This window comes from Aricia agestis, chromosome 19 (assembly GCF_905147365.1).
Source record: "Aricia agestis chromosome 19, ilAriAges1.1, whole genome shotgun sequence".
Classification (NCBI taxonomy): Eukaryota; Metazoa; Arthropoda; class Insecta; order Lepidoptera; family Lycaenidae; genus Aricia; species Aricia agestis.
In genome coordinates this window covers 3,186,218-3,209,273 of record NC_056424.1, presented here as the reverse complement: position 1 = coordinate 3,209,273, position 23,056 = coordinate 3,186,218, and the positions used below count along the sequence as shown (strand labels likewise).

Genomic DNA, 23,056 nt, shown 5'->3' with positions numbered 1-23,056 from the left:
ATTCAAGACTTTTACTATTGTCTAACAATATATTCTATGGACTTGAACATTCCTAGTATATGAACTAAGGCATACAAAAAATAAACCATGACATAGTTTTTATTTTGCCCGAGGCATCCATTGCTAAGTAATACTAAATGCTCACTATCAAAATCATGCTCATTAAAATACTTTAACAGTAATGAAGTCACATCATTTTGCCCTTTTTTGCCTTCAGTCTCCAGGTAAATGAATGTAAAATAGTAATAAACTACAGTATTCTATGATCCTATATATAAAAAAATTATAATAAAATGTTTTTCCAGAGAATGTATGATGTATAATTCTAAAATAGTGATGAATGATAAATGTAATGTTTGTTTTTCAGAAAATGTATGATGTATAATTTTGAAATAATGATGAATGATAAAATTTGTAATGTTTGTTTTCCAGAGAGTGTATGATGTATAATTTTGAAATAGTGATGATAAATGTAATGTTTTGTGAGAACATGTAAAAGACAAAAAATGTAAATGTCTATACTTAGGAAGTGTTTGCCAAATGTATCACTCAATTTATTTTTGTAACACGTGTTTCTCGCCGTGTATAATAATTTGTAAATTATTTTGTGAGAAATAAAGTCTTAAACCGTAAGTATTCATACGTACTTTATTTAGAATAGAATAGAATAGAATTAATTTATTTGTGAAATGCAGGTAAATACATGTAACAGGTGTTAAAATTAATAATGGTTTCACTACATTTCCACCTTCGTCAAGGTATACAAATATTTCAAAGTACATCACGATTTTACATAAACTAACAATATTATTTAAATAATTAAAACATTTCATATTAATTAATGTCAATATGGAATAGATAAAATAACAATATAATTATTAGTTTGGTGTCAATTGAAAATACATGTCAAATTATTTCAGGGCATCGTCATTTAAAAATTCAGTCACTGAGTAATACGATTTTTCAATTAGTAATAATGATAGTCGTTTTTTAAAAGTCTGGATTGGCAAAGTTTTCATTTCATTCGGAATTTTATTATAGATTCTGTGTGCCATACCGAAGAAACTACTATTCAACAATTCCGTTCTACATGATAAGGCACATATTCTATGCTCATTTCTGTGCTTTCTATTAGGATTCATTTCAGGAAAAGACACAAATCGGTGTTTGTTTTGGAATACATACAGTGCCACTTCATAAATGTATAAACACGGCAAGGTTAAGATATTCATTTGTTTGAAAATTGGTCTACAGCTCTCAGTTGACTTAAGTCCTTTCATAGCTCTAATACATCTCTTCTGGGTTTTAAATAGTAGAGTCTTGTTAGTTGAATTGCCCCAAAAGATAATTCCGTAACGCAATACAGACTCAACATAACCACGATATGCTGTTATCACAGTTTCTGTGCTGGCTATTTTAGACAGCTTACTTAGGGCAAAGTGAAAACTACTTACTCTACTACATACATTTTCAATATGGGGCTTCCAGTTGAGTTGGTAATCAATGTATAAACCAAGGAATTTGGTAACATCGACAGGTTCAATAACTTCTTCTTGGTATTTGATTGTGACATTCGGCATTGAAGTATTTTGTCTAAAGTGCATAATTTTAGTTTTTTTCGGGTTTAGTATTAATTCATTTCTTTCTAACCATATTTTGAGATTATTCATTGCGTTATTAATTTCATTTTCGTAGGTCAATATTTTATTACATTTAATTACTGCTGTACTGTCATCTACAAATAATATTAAAGGATAATCAATTGAATTTGGAAAGTCATTTATGAAAATAATGAATAGTAAAGGGCCAAGTATGCTTCCTTGTGGAACTCCGGACTCTATGTCTCTACATTCTGACATGTACTCTTTTTTTAGTTTTGGTTTTCGTACAAAGTTTGAAGATAGCCGTATATTGTTTTCTATTACTTAAATAACTTTCAAATAGTTTATACGCTATTCCCCTAACTCCGTAGGCATAGAGCTTTGATAATAATATTTTGTGTGATACGTGGTCGAAAGCACTCGTCATATCCATAAGTATTGCACATATGTGTTGTCTTTTATCGACAGAAGTCATTATTAAATCTAAAAAGTCATGTATTGCCTTTGTTGTATTTTTATTCCTGCGGAAGCCAAATTGTTCCTTTGTAAAAATTTCAAATTTTTCAAAAAAGTTGTATATATTTTCATACAATATCTTTTCAATTATTTTTGAAAATTTAGGTAGTTGGCACGGACGTAAAAAAAATTTTTACGTCCGTGGTAGTTGGGCGATTGGTCTGTAATTTGTAAGTCTGGTTTTATCTTCTTTTTTATAAATGGGTCTAATAATAGAAATCTTCAGACCATCAGGAAATATGTACTTGGATATTGCTAAATTTATAATATGATTCAATGGACTAGCGAAATACTGGGCAAATTGTTTCACTATCTTTGTGGGTATTCCATCGATACCGACGCTTTTTGAATTTTTTAGAGATTTAATGACTTTAATTATCTTTTCGGGTATAGTTGGTGAAATAAATATACAGTTTCCAGTCTGAGTTAACCCTGAACTTGAGTATTCCGTCTTTCTTTTAGATTTTTTTACAGAGTCTACAAAGTGATTGTTAAAGAGATTAGCTAAGTGTTGGCCGTCAGATATTACATTTCCTTCACTCACAATATGGTGCACAGTTTCTGTAGGATATTGTTTTTTGTCTTTATTTATTACTTGCCAAGTTGCCTTCGATTTGTTCGTTGCATGTTTTATAAAGTAGTTATTTTGTATTCGTTTTGTCTGGTTGATTATTTTTTTATATCGGCAAGAAAAAAAATTAAGCGCCTTTTTATTTGTTTCAGTTGGTGATAATCTATACGTCCATAGTAGCTGTCTTTTCTTTTTGCTGCATATGCGTATACCTTTAGAAACCCACTTTGGTTTTCTTTTATTATTTATTTTTATTTCCTTATAGGGAAAGCATAAATCGTGGAATAGTGTTACAGTCTCAATAAGACACGTTTTCTTCACAGGACATTGCACAATCTGAGCAGTGTGATCAGACAACGCTAGTTCCTTTACATTGCTAACTCAGTCGCGAAAATTCGCAGCAAAGTTGTCGATACACGAACCACTATTTAATCTAGTCGGTAGTCGAATTTGCAGTTTTAAATTAAAATTTGACAATAGGTTTTCGAAATCTATAGCAAGTTTATTTTTATTCATTATATTTATATTGAAATCTCCACAAATTACAATTTTGCAATTATTTCTACTTAGTTTATTTAATAATATATCTAGCTTATTCATGAATAATTCAACGTCAGTGTTAGGCGGTCTATAAATACATATAACAGTTAGATTTTCATTGATCAATTTAACAACACAACACTCAAACACACATTTCACACAGAAAGACGATACATTAATTATTTCGTATTCAAGACCATGGCGTATCAATATACATGAACCTCCTCTCCGTACATCTCTACAATAGCTAGTAACCAACCTATAGTTTACAAGATTTAAATTTTTTTCATCGTCTTTGGTCATGAAATGCTCGGTAATACAAATAATGTCAATATTATGCTTATTATTTAATGTCAAGTTTTGTAGAGCTACAGTCAAAATATCTAACTTATTTAATAGTCCACATATGTTTTGGTGCATTATAGTTAAATGTTTAGTAACGAAAAAGAGTATTGTCATTATTTATATTATCTTTGTCACTGCTCATAAGGGTATCATTATTTACATTATCATTCTCAAAGTTCATAGATTTATATTTATCAATGTCTATGAGCAGTGTATTTAGACGTAAGAAAATATTTTTGAGTCCCAGATTGTTAAGTGTACCATTTATGAAAGAAAAATGTTTTTTACTATAGTAGAGAGTGTGGTTGGAATCTAATAAATATGCGTAATTGTATTGCATATTATTTAGATACAGAAGATTATTAAATGTTTCAATCCTATAGTTATACAGATTAGCTCTATTATTTATCCTAAAAGTTGGTAGAATAATTATGATATTTGTATGTTGCAATTTCATCAGCTTTTCTTGCATTGATTTCACAATTTTAAAATAATTATTTGTCTTTAGAAAGTCAGTTTCACCTATAAAAATAACACAATAGTCTTTACAAGTTAAACCGCTTACTTTACTTTCTATTCCCGCAAGCTGCTGCTCTATGCCTGCTCCCGGTGTAGTGTAGTGGCAAACATCATGAGTCTTGTCGAATATTTTTTTCATAGTTTGTAGAATGTTATTAGTTTTGTTACAGCTCAGGATAATCAATTTATTATTTTCGGATCGCATTTTGTTGATATTCAGAGATTCCATTTGTCTGTTTTCATTATCTGGCTTTGATAGTAATAGACTTGAAAAACTAGGATGTTTCTTTATACTGCCTTCTGGTGAATTGTTAGTAAGATGTAGAGAACTGGTGCAATCGCTTATTTTTGGAGTTCGAAACAGTCCTCGTGACATTAACTTTACTCTTTTCGTAGTGGGGGTAAAGAATTTGTTGTTTTTTTTACTTGAATTTGGTGTAGGGTCTGACCTTAAAGTACTGATGACTTCTTTATACATATTGCTTTGTTTTTCATACTCAGTTAGGTACTTTATTTTTGAGACTTGCATTTTTGGAACTAATATTTGTAATTTCTTCGTGAGCGCTTTCTAGTTCTAATTTCAATTTTAAAATTTCTTCTTTCAGTGCTGTTTACAAGATTTAAATTTTTTTCATCGTCTTTGGTCATGAAATGCTCGGTAATACAAATAATGTCAATATTATGCTTATTATTTAATGTCAAGTTTTGTAGAGCTACAGTCAAAATATCTAACTTATTTAATAGTCCACATAATCTGCGCTTTCTAGTTCTAATTTCAATTTTAAAATTTCTTCTTTCAGTGCTGTGATTTCATAAGCGTCAGTTGATAAATTAGGGAGGCTATATGAACTGCCATCTAATATGTTGTTTAAGGTTGAAATAGGAGCATCCTCGTTGTCTTCGGAGACGGTCGTCCCATGACTGCTTCAGCTACTCCTTTTTTTCTTGTGAAATGTGATGTTATCAAGGAAATTCATCGTAATCAATTATCGATAAGAATTGTAGATGTATATATAAGCGCCCTCTGTTGTCGAGTAGTAGTTAATAATTAGATAGCGACATCTGTAGTGACATGTGAGAAGTTAAAAAAAAATTCAAAAGCGACATCTATGTGCAGTTGATAAAACTTTTTAGAAATTTAGTTAGCTAGCTAGATATGGATTTATAAATAATTGTAATGCTCCATCTATTGCTGAGTAGCGTGCAACTCTCCAGATGACCGTTTGATTATTGCACATTCAAATTTCTAGCTAGGTCATGTATGCCAAATACATAGTACCAAAGCTGTCTTGCATAAAAGACATCTCCTGTTCTTATATGTGGTAATGGTAAGTTTTGCATGTAGTCGAAACTCAAGCATACACATTTTCCTTGCTGTGCTCTTTCTTTTTGTTCTCTTTATCTCATTAAATTTTTCAGCCTTACATAAATGTAATTTATGTTCCGTTTGCAAAATTCGAACAGTTTCAGGTAAAGCAGCACATTTTATTGATAAGTTATATGAATTACAAACAGCACAGGTATCTGTTCTAGGCAGACCAAATTTGAGTTTGTATTCCTTCTTTAAAATAGACCAGTACACCATGAAACTGACATTTATGTGGTACATAGACAGGAACAGCTTATGCATTTCTGTGACTGATAATTCCTCATCCAAATAATAACAGTTAGGATTATCACGGAGTGAATAACGAGATTGTCGAGCAGGGAATGAAGAAATATGATAGCGTATCAGATTTAAAATACATTCTGGAGCCTTTTTTGCTCGATTTTCTGTGTGCTTACCTCGCTGATCTCTTGGAGATGGGATGTTTGTTGCCATAAGATCTTGCAATCGTCGTGTACGCCCAATTGTTACACCATGTATATTACAGAATGCTGTCAGGCACACTACAGTCTCATCAAGTCCTATGCGGATTTTGTAACTAAAAGAAGACAATCTAAACCGTTGTGGATTGTTCACTGTGTGTCTTGCTGTCGGAGAGGCTGACATCAATCCCAATAAATATGCATCCTGTTCATTTTTATTGCCAATATCATTAAAGTTCATCAATATCATTTCTCTTTGTCTAGTGTCAATTTTCGTATAACACTTAAATCTCTTGCAACTGTAAAGAAGAAAAACTATTTTTTAGGGTTTTATGAACAAAAACTAAAGAATAATAATAAAATTTCTTCAAAACAAAAACAAAAATACTAAATAAACATACCGGCAATCAGGACCACTTTTTCGTGCTGGAACAAGTTTGTTCATATGATTTATATGCTCCAGACCTCTAGCCTTCTTATTTTTAATAATATCTTCTTTCTTTTCCTTCCGTTTTCGCTTTTTATTCCCATTATTAATATCACAATCATTTCGCGCGGTATTCGACATGTTGCTGCGTAGGGTAACCTCAATGAAACCACCACACTGCTGTTGGAACTCGGTTTATTCGAAAGTAACTCGGGCTTATATAGGCTCACATTAGGTTTTCGATAGCGCGATGTAGCGGATTACAAAATTTGTACAGTGCCATCTGTTATCACATCCTATAACTAAAATAACAACTATCGAACTAACAACTTCTATTTAACCTGCCTAGATATGAACCTATACTAGGTGGGATCTTTATATGTCAACGTTCTCAATTGGCAATATTATTTTGTGTACTTATGTCACCTGTCATACCTCTAATTCGTATTAAACATCCCGCCCACCAAAAGGACTCGTTCCCAATATATACTAGTAATCTGTGCTCGTTCCTTTTCAAACTTATAAAAAGAAAAAAGCTAGTTAACTTACATCTTGTTGCTATTACAATTACATGAAAATGTTAACTTTCTCAAACTTGACATTTACACATTTGACTTAATAATAAATATTAACAATCTCCTTGGTGTAAAGAGCAACAATGTAACTTAAACACATGAAACTTAAAAAGTAAACAATTTTACACTATCATTCAAACTCACAATTAAGTAACAGTAGACACACAAGATATAATGCAAGTAAAAACATAACTCAAATTTAACAAAACTTATTAGGCTTTTCGCAATGAACACAACTTATTATATGGACGTTCACAGATAGTATTTTTGATAACAGGTTTAATACTAACTACTCTGGTAAGGTTGTCTTTACCTGCATGGTTTTAACTACTCTTATCTCATACACAGTCATCTCTAGCTGATGAAATATTTTGATCTCAAATACTACAAAATCAATAACTTCTGGTACAGCATTTTATGGGAAACATTTAAGTATATTATTTAAAGTCACATTAACCATCGTTTGAGTAAGCTTTCATCGCTGAACGCCAGTAAGACGCGTCTCAGTAATCTGGTTCTGAAATTGTAACCAGTGGTTCACCGATCAAAAAGTGATCGGGCGTCAAGGGCATTGAATTATCTATACTCTCACTCAAAAAGTAGATTGGATATAAAACTTAAGCAACTTCCACCAGGGTCAAAAGCGGTTCTCAATTTTCCAAAGGTAAGTGTTGCTAGTAATCTCCCTCTCTCTGACGAGCGAGTCACTAGGCAAAATTGTTTCTCATTGTAAGAAAAAGAACATTGGGTAATATGGCCGCCCACCCTGAACACTCCGTTTCAATGAAAATGGATGATAGGGGGTGCAGCTGGTTTTTCTTCGTAACACTTCTCGTAGTTCTCCGACAAATTAAATAATCTTGGAAATAAAATGATTGCGCAGCTTTTAGACTTCTATCAAATACTTCGTCCATTTCTTTAACACTTGTATCACTTTTGTTTTAGGTTTCCGACTCTTTTCATGCAGTATAATAATACTCTCTGGATTCACTCAAGTTTGGAAGTCTCAGCTAAACAAATCTTCTTTAGGATAAATTGCCAGCACCGTGGTTGTTCTCGCTTCTATGTCAGGGCTGACATCTATTTTCTTACAGGGAATATCACTCACTTGCATTACGTCTGGAACATACCACCACAAATCGTGCTCTCAGTTCTCTGACCGAAGTACCTCTTGCTCTTGAGGCACAGTCAGTGGGTTTTGATCTGTGGCAATGTGAATCCAGTGGTCGTATTCTGGTCGAAATTTCGGAAACCTCTTTTATCTTGTGGTCTAACAACTCGGTTCTCTTCGAAGCCAAGCTAAAGCTAAAAGTAGAGTGGAATTGGACCAGGCAAACAGGACAGGACAAGGCAGGACTTCTCCTTAGGTATCTTCTATCTGTGAATACCTTAAACAACACCTTTACTCCAATCATAGTTGCACACAACTCAAAATTTGGAATAGTACTAATAAGCTTTTGAACAGGTTTGGCTGCAACGATATATACGTAAGTATTACCACTTTACCTCTTAGATTTTAGGTACACGGCTGCAGCATATGCCACCTGAGACACATCAGTGAAAACGTGCAACTCTACGGGATTGTGCTACGTGATCAACATCCATCGTGGTAAGTACTTCCTTAAACTCATCTCTGTTAAATTTGTTTCCTAAGAACTGTTTAGATCTCTTTATTCCGACATCCTTGGATTTATCATACATACACTGTGGATCAGGATCTCGAAAGGGTAATCTCACAACATGTCTGCCTTTAGTAATTCTTCCAGCTGTAGTCTCATCTATTTCTTTACATCTCTTTTCTTCTTTACATAATTTCCTTTCCTTTATGTCTGGCTTTCTCTCTATATCTCGAAACTGTTTCAGCATACTATCTTCTTTTACTTTCAGGTGATAACTAAACGCTCTTGGTGTTTGCTCTCTTGTACGACCTGCATTGCCAGATATGATCCAGCCTAGCTGGGTATTCTGAGCAATCGGACCACTGGGTGATGAATGCTTAAGAAGACCACTTAATAATATTTGACTATAACCCTCTACTCCTAGAATAATGTCTATTTTTCCAGGTGAACCATAACAAGGATCTGCTAAAGGTAAGTGGACAAGATCTGGCCAGTTCAGGATGCAAGCTTTGGAAGATGGAAGAAATGATGTTAATGAATTTAAAACAAATGCATTAATCGATAAAGAAAAATTACAATTATGAAGTGACTCTATCTCAAAATTAGCAATGCTCTTAGATATATTATGTTCGTTACCTCGACCTACACCTGACACTAAATTATTAACTGGTTTGCGGTTAAGACCAAGTGATTTCACTACACTCTCAGCAACAAAGGATGTCTCTGAACCTTGATCAATTAACACACGCGCACTTTGACAGTAGCCATTTTGTGATTTAATTCTCACTAAAGCTGTAGGTAACAACACTCTGTTATGCTTTTGGTAATTCTCACTGGCAAAATTAGCTACTACTTTCGTCTCATATTTTGGAGTTTCTCTCTCATGACAGTGAACTGCATCTACTGAGTCGGATGCAGTACCAGTGGATGAAGTTGGCTGGCTGGAAATCACTTGAGGCCGACTTCTCTCATAATGCAGCAGTGTGTGATGCCTCCTACCACAACGTCGGCAACACGTAATTTGATGGCAATTCTTGACGTTGTGGGTAAGTGCAAAACAATTGAAACAAAGCCTCTTGGATTTTATAAACTCTGTTCTCTCTTGGGGAGACTTAGATCCAAATTGTTTGCATTGGTATAACAAGTGTGGTTTCTCACACATTACGCAGCTTCTCTTAAATTGGACAGTTGAAGAATGATGGGCTTTAATCTCATTGGACAATGCAAAGCGGCGACCGGACTTGGAATCGCACAACATCTCTAAGGTTCTGAATTTCTTCTCTAAAAATGTAACTAATTCATTCCAGGTTGGGAAATCATCTGACTCTCTTCGGCTCACTTCCGACTCCCACTCCGTTCGTGTCTCATAGTCTAGCTTTGAGACGGTGATATAAATAATAATCACATCCCATTTATCCGTCTCAACTCCTAAATTCTGTAGCGATTTCAAACAAACGGCAGTAGTGTCAAGCAAATTCTTAATTGCGGCTGCGGATTCGCTATTTGCGGATTTCAATGAAAATAGTTTTTTCATAACCTCATTTGCATTATATCTCTTATTGCTGTATCGCTTAACTAGTTTGTCCCAAGCTTCAGCGTAATTTGAATCGGTAGTAGTCATACTTCGCAATAGCATCTCAGGCTCGCCTCTTAAGCCGCACTTCAAATAATGCATCTTTTGCACAGCACTTAAAGAGTCATTGTTATGGATGAGCGACAGGAACATATCGTGAAAGCTTTGCCACTCTTTGTATGCTCCCGAAAATGTGGGAAGCTGGATTTGAGGTAATTTAATCTCTGGCTTTGCGGGATTACAGCTTTGGTTGCATGCAGACATCGCAGGTGCATCTCTTATCTCGCTTTTATTAATCATATCTAATCTTAATTTAGCTTTGTATTCTATGTATCTCTCTTCCACAGTGTCAAACCACTCTTCCTCAAAATAAGCTACTTGCGATCTTTCGGGCTCAGGTACAGCGCTTACAATCTTATAATGGTTTTCTCTAAATTTTGTCCATAATTGTTCTAAGCTTTCCAATCTGGTGTCAATATAAATTGAAGTTAATTTGTCTTTAGTTGTCTTTTTATAATTGGTAAAAGCTTTGCTTATCTGTGTACCAATTTCCTTTTGCTCCGGTAAAAGTGACTCCATTATGTCAATCGCAATAGCGCCAAAATACTACTGTCATAAACTTCACGGAAGACAATTCGCACAGCTCATATAACTGACAAGTCCAAGCCACTTAACTTGAAGAGTCTCTTATTTACAATCTACTTACGGTCTATTGTCCTTGCACCTACTACTCACTGCAATCCAATTTTCTTGTTATTTGCACGCACTACTCACTGCAATCCGAATCTCCTGTCACTGCAATCCGAGCTTCCTGTCACTGCAATCCGAGGGTCCCTGTCACTGCAATCCGAGGGTCCTGTCACTTGCACTCACTAGTCACTTGGGTCCTGTCCACTCACTATTCACTGTTCCACCGCACTCACTATTCACTGGGTTCCTACCTTGTCCGCCGCACTCACTATTCACTTCACTTCTTCACTGTCCACTACACTTACTACTCACTCACTTAGATCCCTGGTTTCGGCACCATATTATGTTGCTGCGTAGGGTAACCTTAATGAAACCACCACACTGCTGTTGGAACTCGGTTTATTCGAAAGTAACTCGGGCTTATATAGGCTCACATTAGGTTTTCGATAGCGCGATGTAGCGGATTACAAAATTTGTACAGTGCCATCTGTTATCACATCCTATAACTAAAATAACAACTATCGAACTAACAACTTCTATTTAACCTGCCTAGATATGAACCTATACTAGGTGGGATCTTTATATGTCAACGTTCTCAATTGGCAATATTATTTTGTGTACTTATGTCACCTGTCATACCTCTAATTCGTATTAAACACGACATCTTCACGCGATGTCAAAGGTGAAAGGACGACCATAAACTAGTTTTTTTTTTTTTTTTCATATAATGGCACTTCGGCTATAACCATGGCCAGTGTCGAGTATAATATTATAGCGGGAAAACAATATTCTTTATACAATTTTTTCTATAGTATCGTCAGGTCAGTCAGGTCTAAAGTCTAGTCAAAATCTAAGCATAAAGTCAATACAGTCAAGAAGTCAAGTAGGTCGATTCAGTAAAGTGGTAGGACGCTTTACTGAAACTTTTGATGGAGTTTTGGAGGGAACACAAAAGAGCACGTTTCTGGTTATTATATCACTTTCCTACACTTGTGCACGATAACGAATATTTAATGGTTAATATCCTACCAATATTACACATTAAAAACCCAGATAACACAATTTTAGGAAAATAATATAAAAACACAACATCACTCTTTCACATTCTTCCAAAAACCCACCCATAAACTAGTTTATATATTATTGGAAAAGGACGACGTTCGTTTGACAGCTATCAGTGACGTTCTTTTTTTTACAAAAACTGCTAAAATGCGTTCACATAAATTGTTTTTGTGAAAATCTAAAAAAGATTTGTAGTTCTTGCAAAAGTAGTCGTTTTTTAAAAGGCTATGACTTGTAAGATTGATTGTTTTTTTAAAAACGACATACACAGTACACTGTTATTCCATTTTTTTTAAGGAATCCAGTGTTGTCAAAATCTCGAAATCACAAAAAATGCTAGTTATGTACCTAGTTTTTATAAAAAACCCTTCATTTTCATTTAAGATGAACAAATTCTCAATTCCAGCGACATTGTCTAAACCAGTTAAGTATTTTGAATGTTTCTATAAGGCTATATATGTTTCTATAATCTAATAAAGTATCTTACGTTCTTCATACTCTAGGTCTCTAATGCCTCTGACTAACTTTGTAGCTCGTCTCTGAACTTTTTCGAGTAGTTGGATATCTTTTTAGGGTTCCGTAGCTAAATGGAAAAAAACGGAACCCTTATAGATTTGTCATGTCTGTCTGTCTGTCTGTCTGTCCGTCCGTCCGTCCATCCGTATGTCACAGCCACTTTTCTCCGAAACTATAAGAGCTATACTATTGAAACTTGGTAAGTAGATTTAGTCTGGTGAACCGCATTAAGATTTTGATACAAAAATGGAAAAATTATTAAAAATTTTAGGGGTCCCCATAGGTACGAGGGCTGCTATTTATGTATCCGGAACTGGCCACTTACAAGAACAATATTTAAAAAGTAATTACAACATTTGAATATAGTACTCTTTGGTTGAAGAATACATTTTGTTTCATGTGACTGTCAATTATTTTTCCATTGTGGCGTCATTTTGAAAATTGCGTGTCTTCATTTGCCATGGATTTAACGCGTGAACATTTTCGTGCAATGATTTACTACGATTTTCGGCGTGGGCTAAATCAACAACAGTGCTTTATTCAACTCACCGCAACTTTTGGAGATGAAGCACCATCAAAACCACTGTTTATCACTGGTACAGTGAGTTTAATCGTGGGCGGTCTATGCTCACGGATGAAAATAAAGAAGGTCGCCCAAAAACAGCTGTTGTCCCACAAAATATAGATGCTGTGCGGGAACTAATAATGCGTGATCGTCATGTTACATATCGCGAGATAGAGGCGTCCTTAGGCATAAGTATGACGAGCATACATAAGATATTACACGAACATTTGGCTGTAAAAAAAATATGTTCGCGTTGGATTCCGCACAACTTGACAATCGATCAAAAACGGGCTCGTGTCGATTGGTGCAAAAAAATGATAAAAAAATACAACCGTGGTACGTCAAAAGCCGTTTATAATATCTACACAGGTGATGAATCATGGATCTATGCATATGACCCCGAAACTAAACAACAGTCAACGGTGTGGGTGTTCCAAGATGAGCCGAAACCAACAAAAGTTACTCGTGCAAAAAGTACTTTGAAGCAAATGGTCGCCTGTTTTTTTGTAATTAATGGACATGTGGCTACAGTGCCATTAGAGAATCGTAAAACGGTTAATTCTGAATGGTATACGACCATTTGTTTACCAGAAGTCTTTGAAGAAATAAGAAAGGACAACCGACAACGCAGAATCATATTACATCACGACAATGCTAGCTGTCACACCTCAGCTGAAACAACTCAGTTTTTGGAGGGTCAAAAGATCGAATTGACTGGTCATCCGCCGTACAGCCCTGATTTGGCACCTAACGATTTCTTTTTATTTCCATACGCGAAGAACAAATTACGTGGTCAACGTTTTTCGAGCCGCGAAGAGGCTGTTGATGCGTTCAAAATGCACGTTTTGGAGATACCTCAATCAGAATGGAAAAAGTGCTATGAAAATTGGTTTCAGCGTATGCAAAAGTGTGTCGATCATCGCGGCGAATATTTTGAAAAGCAATAAAACCATATTAAATGATATATGTTTGTTTCTTTTTTTAATTCCGGATACATAAATAGCAGCCCTCGTACAACTGAAACAAAAACAATGTTTTTCATCTAACCTATGCGTGTGGGGTATTTATGGATAAGTCTTCAAAAATCATAATATTGAGGTTTCTAATATAATTTTTTTCCTAACCTGAATAGTTTGCGAGAGAGACTCATCCAAAGTGTTAAAATGTGTGGCTCCCCCACTCTAACTTTTAAAGTAGGAGCATGATAAGTCTCAAAAAACTATATGATGTACATTACTATAAAAACTACCAACGAAAATTGGTTTGAACGAGATCTAGCAAGTAGTTTTTTGTGTACGTCATAAATGGTAAACCTTTAACCAACAAAAAAAAATTTTTTTCATCTAACCCATGCATGTGGGGTATCTATTATATGGATAGGTTTTTAAAAATTATATTGAGGTTTCTAATATATTTTTTTTCCTACCCTGAATAGTTTGCGAGAGAGACTCATCCAAAGTGTTAAAATGTGTGTCCCCCCCACTCTAACTTTTAAAGTAGGAGCATGATAAGTCTCAAAAAACTAGGTATATGATGTACATTACTATAAAAACTACCAACCAAAATTGGTTTCAACGAGATCTATAGTTTGTGCATTATAACTTATAAGATGATATGGGTGACACTTCTCATATTCCTTGCTACGGGTTTTTTTTTACAAGAAAACAAAAAAAAAAATCAAAATGTAATAAATTATATTCCATCTACAAAAAAAATGTTTCCTATAATTATTGTACATGAATAAAAATGAAAAGTTGCTAAATGCTAACTTAGTAATATAAAATTATAAATTTTAACTGTGAAAATTATTGTTACGAAAATATTTGAAAAATGTCAGATGTATGAAATGGAACATATGCCAATAGAGATTGACACTGTTGAATCGAAATCAAATCGATAAAAGGTTTTTTTGGAAGAATGTGAAAGAGTGATGTTGTGTTTTTATATTATTTTCCTAAAATTGTGTTATCTGGGTTTTTAATGTGTAATATTAGTAGGATATTACGAGTAACCATTAAATATTCGTTATCGTGCACAAGTGTAGGAAAGTGATGTAATAACCAGAAACGTGCTCTTTTGTGTTCCCTCCAAAACTCCATCAAAAGTTTCAGTAAAGCGTCCTACCACTTTACTGAATCGACCGACTTGACTTCTTGACTGTATTGACTTTATAGTTAGACTTTGACTAGACTTTAGACCTGACTGACCTGACGATAATATAGAACAAATTGTATAAAGAATATTGTTTTCCCGCCATAATATTATACTCGACACTGGCCATGGTTATAGCCGAAGAGCCATTATATGAAAAAAAAAAATCGATAAAAAGGGCGGCCATTTTAAACCGCCGGCGCCATTAAGAAACGTCAGTACGAAATCGATAATTTCGATTGCAATTCCTTTACGAAGTGATTCGATATTTTTAAATTATCGATTAATTTTCATAAGTAACTTCCCCACTATTGTCAATTATAATGTGTCACCCATATCATCTTAAAACGCACAAACTATAGTAAGTAATAGTTGGGGAGGGGAAGATGTGATTTCGGGAGTAGATTAAGCTTGTAGGTATAGGCTTCCGATATGTGTCTAGTTATCATGGTATAGAAATCAGATTTCTTATGTGGTGGGTAAATTTTTTTTTTACATTGAAATATCATCGGATCTGTCAGATTAAGATACTAGATGTTTAGTATATGGGCGTTTTCGTAAAAAAATGTCCCTACCAAAAAATCGCTGTCCCATGACTTTGATGCCACATATTTCAATATTTACGGACTTCATTAAACAAGAAACCTCAACTAAAATGTAGTATATTTATTTTTATTACGTTAAAAGTAAAATAGAACGTAATGCCATCAAAGTTATAGAAAATACAATAAAATAAAGAATCTCTGATCGCAGATTTTCACGTGTCCCACACGGGTCGACAAAAGTTTCAACGACCCCATTTCTTATCCTTTAAGTTCTAATTTTAAATCAGCATTTTTTTGCAAAATTAAAAGCATTTCGTGTTCATTCTCATCGCGTTCAGTAAGTAGCCGTTGACATTGCTCCTTTGAGTCCTTTAGCTCCTGGAGAGCAACTTGGAGTTGTTCTTCTGTCCGGCGGGCTACATTAGAACGTGTTATCATTTTGCTAATTTATTTGTTCCTGATATCTGAAAACAGATATTATTTAACGGGGTGAAAATATAAAGTGTAATATAAGGTGTTGATATATATATACCATCTCCAATACAACATAGTCCAAAAAGTCAAATTTCCGCCGCAAACTTCCGTATTTACTGGTGAATGTTATGGCCTATTTAAAGCGGTCGACTACATTTTACTAGCGAAACTTAATAAAACTGTCATTTTTACCGATTCTTTAAGTGCCCTTCAAGCATTAAATGGTTTTACGTTTAAGTCAAAATGTTTTTCTATAATCATTCAAATTAGAAATCTTTTGCAGAAATGTATTGTTGCTAACCTATCTGTTACGTTTGTCTGGATACGTCATTCTTGGAAATCATTGCGGCATTCTTGGAAATGAAAAAGCGGATGCTTTGGCCAAAGATGCTGCTTTTAGTGGAGATGTTTTTCCGTACCTATATGAATTACTGTCATGACTTGCCTTCCCTTGCTAAGAACTTTCTCCAACAAGATTGGAGTAAGGACTGGGCACGAACGAGTCATAAAAAAGGTGACAAGGTGTACAATATAGGTTAATACAACCTGAGATTCAGTTCAGACCTTGGTTTTTCAAAATTAAATTATCAAAAAGCACAACTTCTTCTTTAATAAGAATGAGGTTAGGACATGTCCTGACTCCCCTGACTCCGGCCCACCTAAAAAGGATAGGTACTAATTCGCAACAATGATGCTTGCGATTGCGGTTTGGAAGTGGGTGATTTGAATCATATTATTCTTTCCTGTCCTCTGTATGATCACTTCTGCCTTTATGATAGTCTCTCCACAAAGTATTCTGTGGTCTCTCCTCTATGTCTATACCCTTTCCTACTTCCGTACCAACTTTATTAAATTCAAGTAACAAATTAGTTTATTCGTGTTTATCTCAATCTTTACGTAGCAACTCCATTACCCTTTAGCACACATTACTAGTATATATTTGTAGACCCTTTAGACCCTATACCTCCTAGGCCGTGTTCGTCGGCGTATTTTTGGACAAACCTTTTATTGCGCATGTCCAAAAGATGTCATGGCCACTGATTACCTACTAGTATATATTTGTAGCAACGCCATAACAAGTGTTACGTAGTATATGACACTCTTTGATAACAAGTTGCTGGTCAAGTCGTAAACAACGTTTAATTGTTTATACATGATTAAAATAATAAAAGCTAAACATAAATACATAAGCCTAAATTGTCTAACAGCCGCACAAATAATTTATTTAACATCATGATAGTGTTTGATTATTTTATTTTGGAAAATGTGGATATGGATCACTTGGAAAAATTTAAAAATTTAATTGTTTTTTTTTATGAAATAAGAGGGCAAACGAGCAAACGGGTCACCTGATGGAAACAACTTCCGTCACCCATGGGCACTCGTAGCATCAGAAGAGATGCAGGTGCGTTGCCGGCCTTTTAAGAGGGAATAGGGTAACAGGGGAGGGTAGGGATGGGAAGGGAAGGAAATAGGGGAAGGTAGGGAAGGGAATAGGGTAGGGAATTGGGCCTCCGGTAAACTCACTCACGACTTTGCTCTTTGGTTGAGTGCTGTCAACAAGCGTCCTTTTTATTTTTAGTTTTAAAGGCGTTTTTTCAGCTTTTTGTTTATTTTTTCATCATTAGTTGATTAATCTTAGCTTTATCTTGTGTTTTGTGTTATAGTTTGTGTTGTCCTTATCGTAAGTACTTAGTATTTGTAAGGTGTTTTGTTTATAGGTTAAGCCGGTTTCATTTGTAAATATGGATCTAGATACTGATCCTCCGGATCCCGGAGGTGGTCATGTAAATAGTAGAAAGCGGAATAATGAGGATATTAATGAGCCTTCAGCAAAAAAGACAACAACTAATACACATTCAGTGCCTTCTATTCAGTTGCACTATGTTAACCCAGATTTTGCAAATAAAAAAGTATACAATGCCGATGACGCTGCTCCTTATATTGTCCATGTAACAAAGCCGGAGACCGAACGGGGTCCTGTCCTTAATCCCATCCAGTTTGGTCAGTTCGTTTTTAAAAATAATGTTCAAAATATTAAAATGGATGGTATTAAAAAGATAGGCCGTAATCGCGTTTCAATCGAATTTAAATCTCCAGACCACGCTAACTCTTTTATAGACTTGCCTAGCTTATCAAGTGCAGGATACATTGCAACTATACCGTCATACAGCGTATCTCGTATGGGCATTGTCCGCAATGTCCCTGTAGACTGGTCTATGGAGGAGTTGGTTGAAAACATGCAAGTTCCATCAGGTAATGGCAAAGTATGTAGTTAGAGCACGTAGGTTGAGTCGCAAATCTATGACTGACCAAAACTCCCCTGTTTGGCTACCTACGCAATCTGTGGTTCTTACAATCACAGGACAAAAATTACCTCCTCATGTTTACTGCTACTACAACTCGTTACCAGATGAAGTATATAAGTTACCCACAATACAGTGCAATAAATGTTGTCGCTTTGGTCACGTTAAGGCACAGTGTAGGTCAGAACCCCGGTGCTTTAAGTGTTCACATAAGCACGAAGGAGCAACATGCACTGCAACTTCTTTAACTTGCATGCACTGTAGTGGTCCACATGCAGCAAATGATGTTTCTTGCCCTGAATATATCAGGCAAAAAGAAATAAAGTTTGTAATGAGTCGGGAAAGTACTCGTATCTCATACATGGAGGCGTCAGCTCGATTCCCCCGTGTGAGACGATCCTTTGCCGATTCTGCTAGGACTTCTTCTTCTGCAAATGTCAACACTTCTAGACAGACTTATAGACAGACTGACAGACAGAATGACAGACAGGCAAATTCTCCCACCACCACTTCCTATAGGCAGACTGTGTATATTCCCCGTCGTCCCATTATTCCTGTGGCCCCTGGGTATGACCATGAGGCACACAGAAATATAATTGAAGAACCAGAATGCCAGTCTCCTAATGGATGTGCATATCCCTCACCAAATGAAAAGTCCCCTGTTTCCCAGAACGACAAACTGCTTGACAATCTTTCTTACTTTTTTATTGACCTCATTTCTAGATTTGGCGACTCCCTACCGAACAAAACTCTTTCCAACCTGACCCATATCTCAAAACTGTTGCCCAATAATGGCTCACACTGTAATACAGTGGAACAGCCGGAGCATCAGAAATAAAAAACCAGATATTTGTAGTTTAATTAATTTACATAAGCCATCAATTCTTGCCGTCCAGGAAACATGGCTGGCACCGGGGTCTCGTTTTCGAATCCCAGGTTATGTCTGTTTCCGGGACGACAGGTCGGATGGCAGGGCTGGAGCAGCCATTTTGGTCTCCAGCCATTGTACATATTCTGTATATAACCTCCCTGTACATAGTAGTAGTTTTAATATTGTAGCTGTATGTGTTTTAGGTTTTATTTATATATCTGTGTATGTCCCTCACCCAACCCCACAATTTTTTCCGAACTTTCCTCTATTTTCTCCTCAGTTCCTTCCCCCTTGGTTGTGCTGGGTGATTTTAACACCCACAATACATCTTGGGGCTCCCATTCCAATGATCTAAATTCCCCCATCCTGATTGATATATTTGATAGTAATAACCTAATAGTCCTTAATGATGGATCCCCCACGCGTCGGGTCTCTCCTTTGCAGAACCCGAGGAGTGTGGTGGATCTATCATTATGCTCCCCTCCCCTTGCCCCTTCATGTACCTGGACAGTCATTCCCAACTCTTATGGTAGTGATCATTTCCCAATCCTAATTACAATTATTCACAGACATACTAGACAGACATTACCACTGCCTCCCCCTCGGCTTAAATATAAAACAGCTAATGCGAATTGGTCCCAATTCGCTGATGTGACAGATTCTGAAATTAGCCTTCTGTTACCTTCCGAAAACAACGACACACTCTCTGTTTATCAAAATTTAAAAAATGTCCTTCTATTGGCTGCGGATAGGAGCATTCCACTTAAATCCACAGGAGATCAGAGAATTCTGTCTCCTCCCTGGTGGGACTCCGAGTGTACTGAGGCTTGTAAGCGTCGCAAGGACGCAGAAAGACTGTTTTCTAGGGCTATGACCTTAGAAAACTATTTAAATTATAAAAAAGTAGCAGCTGAGGTTAGACTCTTATTATCTAATAAGAAAAAAAATGGTTGGCGTCAGTTCTGCCTCAGTCTTTCACCATCATCTCGTCCTTCGCTAGTCTGGAAGAACATTAGAAGATTCCGCGGTTCTTTGGTGAGTGATTACCATCCGTCCAATGACCCCTCGGAGTGGATATATGCTTTCTCTCAAAGGGTGGCACCTCCGTCAGTTCCAACTTTTGACGAGTGTCACAATTATTTTTCTCCTGGTCCTCCTACAGGTTACTTAGATGGTCCCTTTTCCCCGGAGGAATTTCAATTGGTCTTAAATTCATTATAGGATACCGCTCCTGGCAGTGATGGATTACCGTATTCATTTATAGTAAACAGTGGCCCCGTTACCCAAGGAGTGTGCCTCAAGGTTTTAAATGATATTTTCCAATCTGAGATGCCCCCGGAGGAATGGCGAACACAGATTATTTTGCCGCTACTCAAACCTGGAAAACTTTGTGGAGATCCGTCTAATTATAGACCTATCGCTCTCTCTATCACCTTGGACAAAATTTTAGATCATATGATCAAAAATAGATTGGAGTGGTTTATGGAGAACAATGGTATACTATCCAAAACACAGTTCGGTTTTCGGAAAGGCTTTAGCACTATGGACGGTCTCGGATCTTTCGTGACTGACGTACGCATTGCCTTTTCGAAAGGCGAACATGTGGTAGGTGTGTTCCTTGACATTTCATCGGCATATGACAACGTTCTTCTTCCGGTTCTCAGGCAGAAACTGCATTATCTGAGAGTCCCAGTGAAGATGATCAATTACATAATTAATTCCCTTTCCTGTCGTTTTGTTATCGTATCCACCCAAAATTTAACCCTCCCTCCTCTTATTGTTTATAAAGGCCTTCCTCAAGGTAATCCTCTTAGTCCTCTCCTTTATGACATTTATAGCTTTGATTTAGATCTTTCCGTAAGTAGCTTTTGTGAGGTCTCTCAGTATGCCGATGATTTGACAGTGTACATTGCCTCTAAGGATATTTCAGTATGTTCCGAACGCCTTAACACTGCAATTAGATACCTCATGGAGTGGATGGACCGACATGGCCTCAATATTTCAGTTCCGAAGAGTTCTGTGGTAGTTTTTTCTCGATCTAAAATTACGCCTGTAGTTAACATTCAACATAATGAACAAGTTTTCCCGGTTAGAGATAGTGTAAAGTTTCTTGGAGTCTACCTTGATTCCAGATTAACTGGCGCTTACCATATTAGGCATATTGTCAAAAAGTGTGAGAAGAATATTAATGTTTTAAGATCGGTTAGTGGTGTATGGTGGGGCTCTCACCCATATACCCAAAAATTGCTTTACAATGCTCTTATCCGCAGCCATATGGATTATGGATCCTTTTTATTGGAACCTTGTCATAAGATTCCATTAAAGGATCTGGACAAAATTCAGGCAAAATCTCTTAGGATCATACTTGGGGCAATGAAATCTCCTCCAATCAATGCCCTACAAGTTGAATGTGTCGATCCGCCTTTAAACATCCGACGGCAGTATCTTGCGGATAGGTTTTTATCTAAGGCATTCCAGAATTCTTCACACCCGCTGTTAGACAAACTGCACAAATTATCCCAGTTGACGTCAACATCTGCGTATTGGCGGCATAAAGATCTCCCTTGTCTCCTGATCAGTTACCTTAAGATAACCCAATTTCCTTGTCCTATTGTCCAGTGCAGACTCAACCCTCTATTTTCCACCACTTACGAAGCACTGACATTCTCTCCTAACATCATCCTTAACTTCCCTATCGATAAAGGTTCCTCTCTAGCAAATACTCAATTTAATCAGCATATAAATAGGCACTATAGGGATTGGATGCTTATCTTTACGGATGCATCTAGACTTTCGGTGGATGGTTGTGTGGGTGCAGCTGTCTGGATTCCGAGAGTAAATGTGATTCTAAATTTTAAATTGCCTCCTCACTCCTCTGTATTTACAGGAGAGGCCCTTGCTATATTTGAGGCCATCTCGTTTATTGAGTCTCACGATCTTAGTAAATCGCTTATACTTTCGGACTCCAGGAGCGTTTTGGAGGGTATATCTGCTAACCAGTTCCACTCAAAGTCTAGATTTCCTTTAATCCTTAAGATAAGACAGCTTCTCCTTAGGTGTCGTGTCCGTAGTATCCATGTTGTGTTAGCATGGATACCTGGCCACAGTGGAATTACTGGTAATGAGAGTGTGGATGCATATGCTAAAGCCGCTATAACATCAGGTGGACTCAGTCAATACCAACTCTATTGTCAGGACTTAATTCCACTTGCAAAATCTCAACTTTCTAGCAAATGGAATACACTATGGGACGGCTCAAGTACCATCAAAGGCAAGCACTACCATGATATTCAAAGTAGTGTACCAGTAAGACCATGGTTCTTTAGATATTCACAGTGTAGCAAAACAATATGCTCGACAATCTGCCGTGTTAGACTTGGTCATTGTTGCTCACCAGTGTTCCTTGCTAAAATTAGGGTCAAGGATCATTCTCTCTGCGAATGTGGTCTAGATGAGGGTACCTTAGATCACATCTTCTTTTCTTGTCCTAGAAACCAATTGTCCTTATATGATTGTCTTCCCAATTCCATTCCTCGCCCTATAAATTTTAAATCGGTTTTATCATAAGATAAAACCGATTTAAAATTTACATAAGTAAATACCCCTTTTATTGAGATTTTGTGTACATGATGTCTCTACTAACATTTGTGTTTGTGTTTGTTTTAGATTTTAGAGGACCGGTTGGTCTCTCTAAGAGTTCACTAGAGGTCGGAGGAGTAAAGAGTAAAACTCGATTTACTGTGGTGAACTGAAGTGATTTATTTACAAAAATGCGCTGCTT

The 23,056-nt window shown here is 36.1% G+C and overlaps 1 protein-coding gene across 1 annotated transcript; it reads right to left on the bottom strand.

Annotated features, from left to right (window-relative positions):
* Window positions 1-4,721: 4,721 nt before the first annotated feature.
* Window positions 4,722-6,811, bottom strand: LOC121736808. The gene is made up of 2 exons (XM_042128207.1): window positions 6,303-6,811; window positions 4,722-6,200 (listed from the first exon to the last, which is right to left on the bottom strand). Exons 1-2 carry the CDS (start codon window positions 6,467-6,469, stop codon window positions 5,348-5,350), a joined length of 1,020 nt encoding a protein of 339 aa, XP_041984141.1. The 5' UTR covers window positions 6,470-6,811; the 3' UTR covers window positions 4,722-5,347.
* Window positions 6,812-23,056: the final 16,245 nt, after the last annotated feature.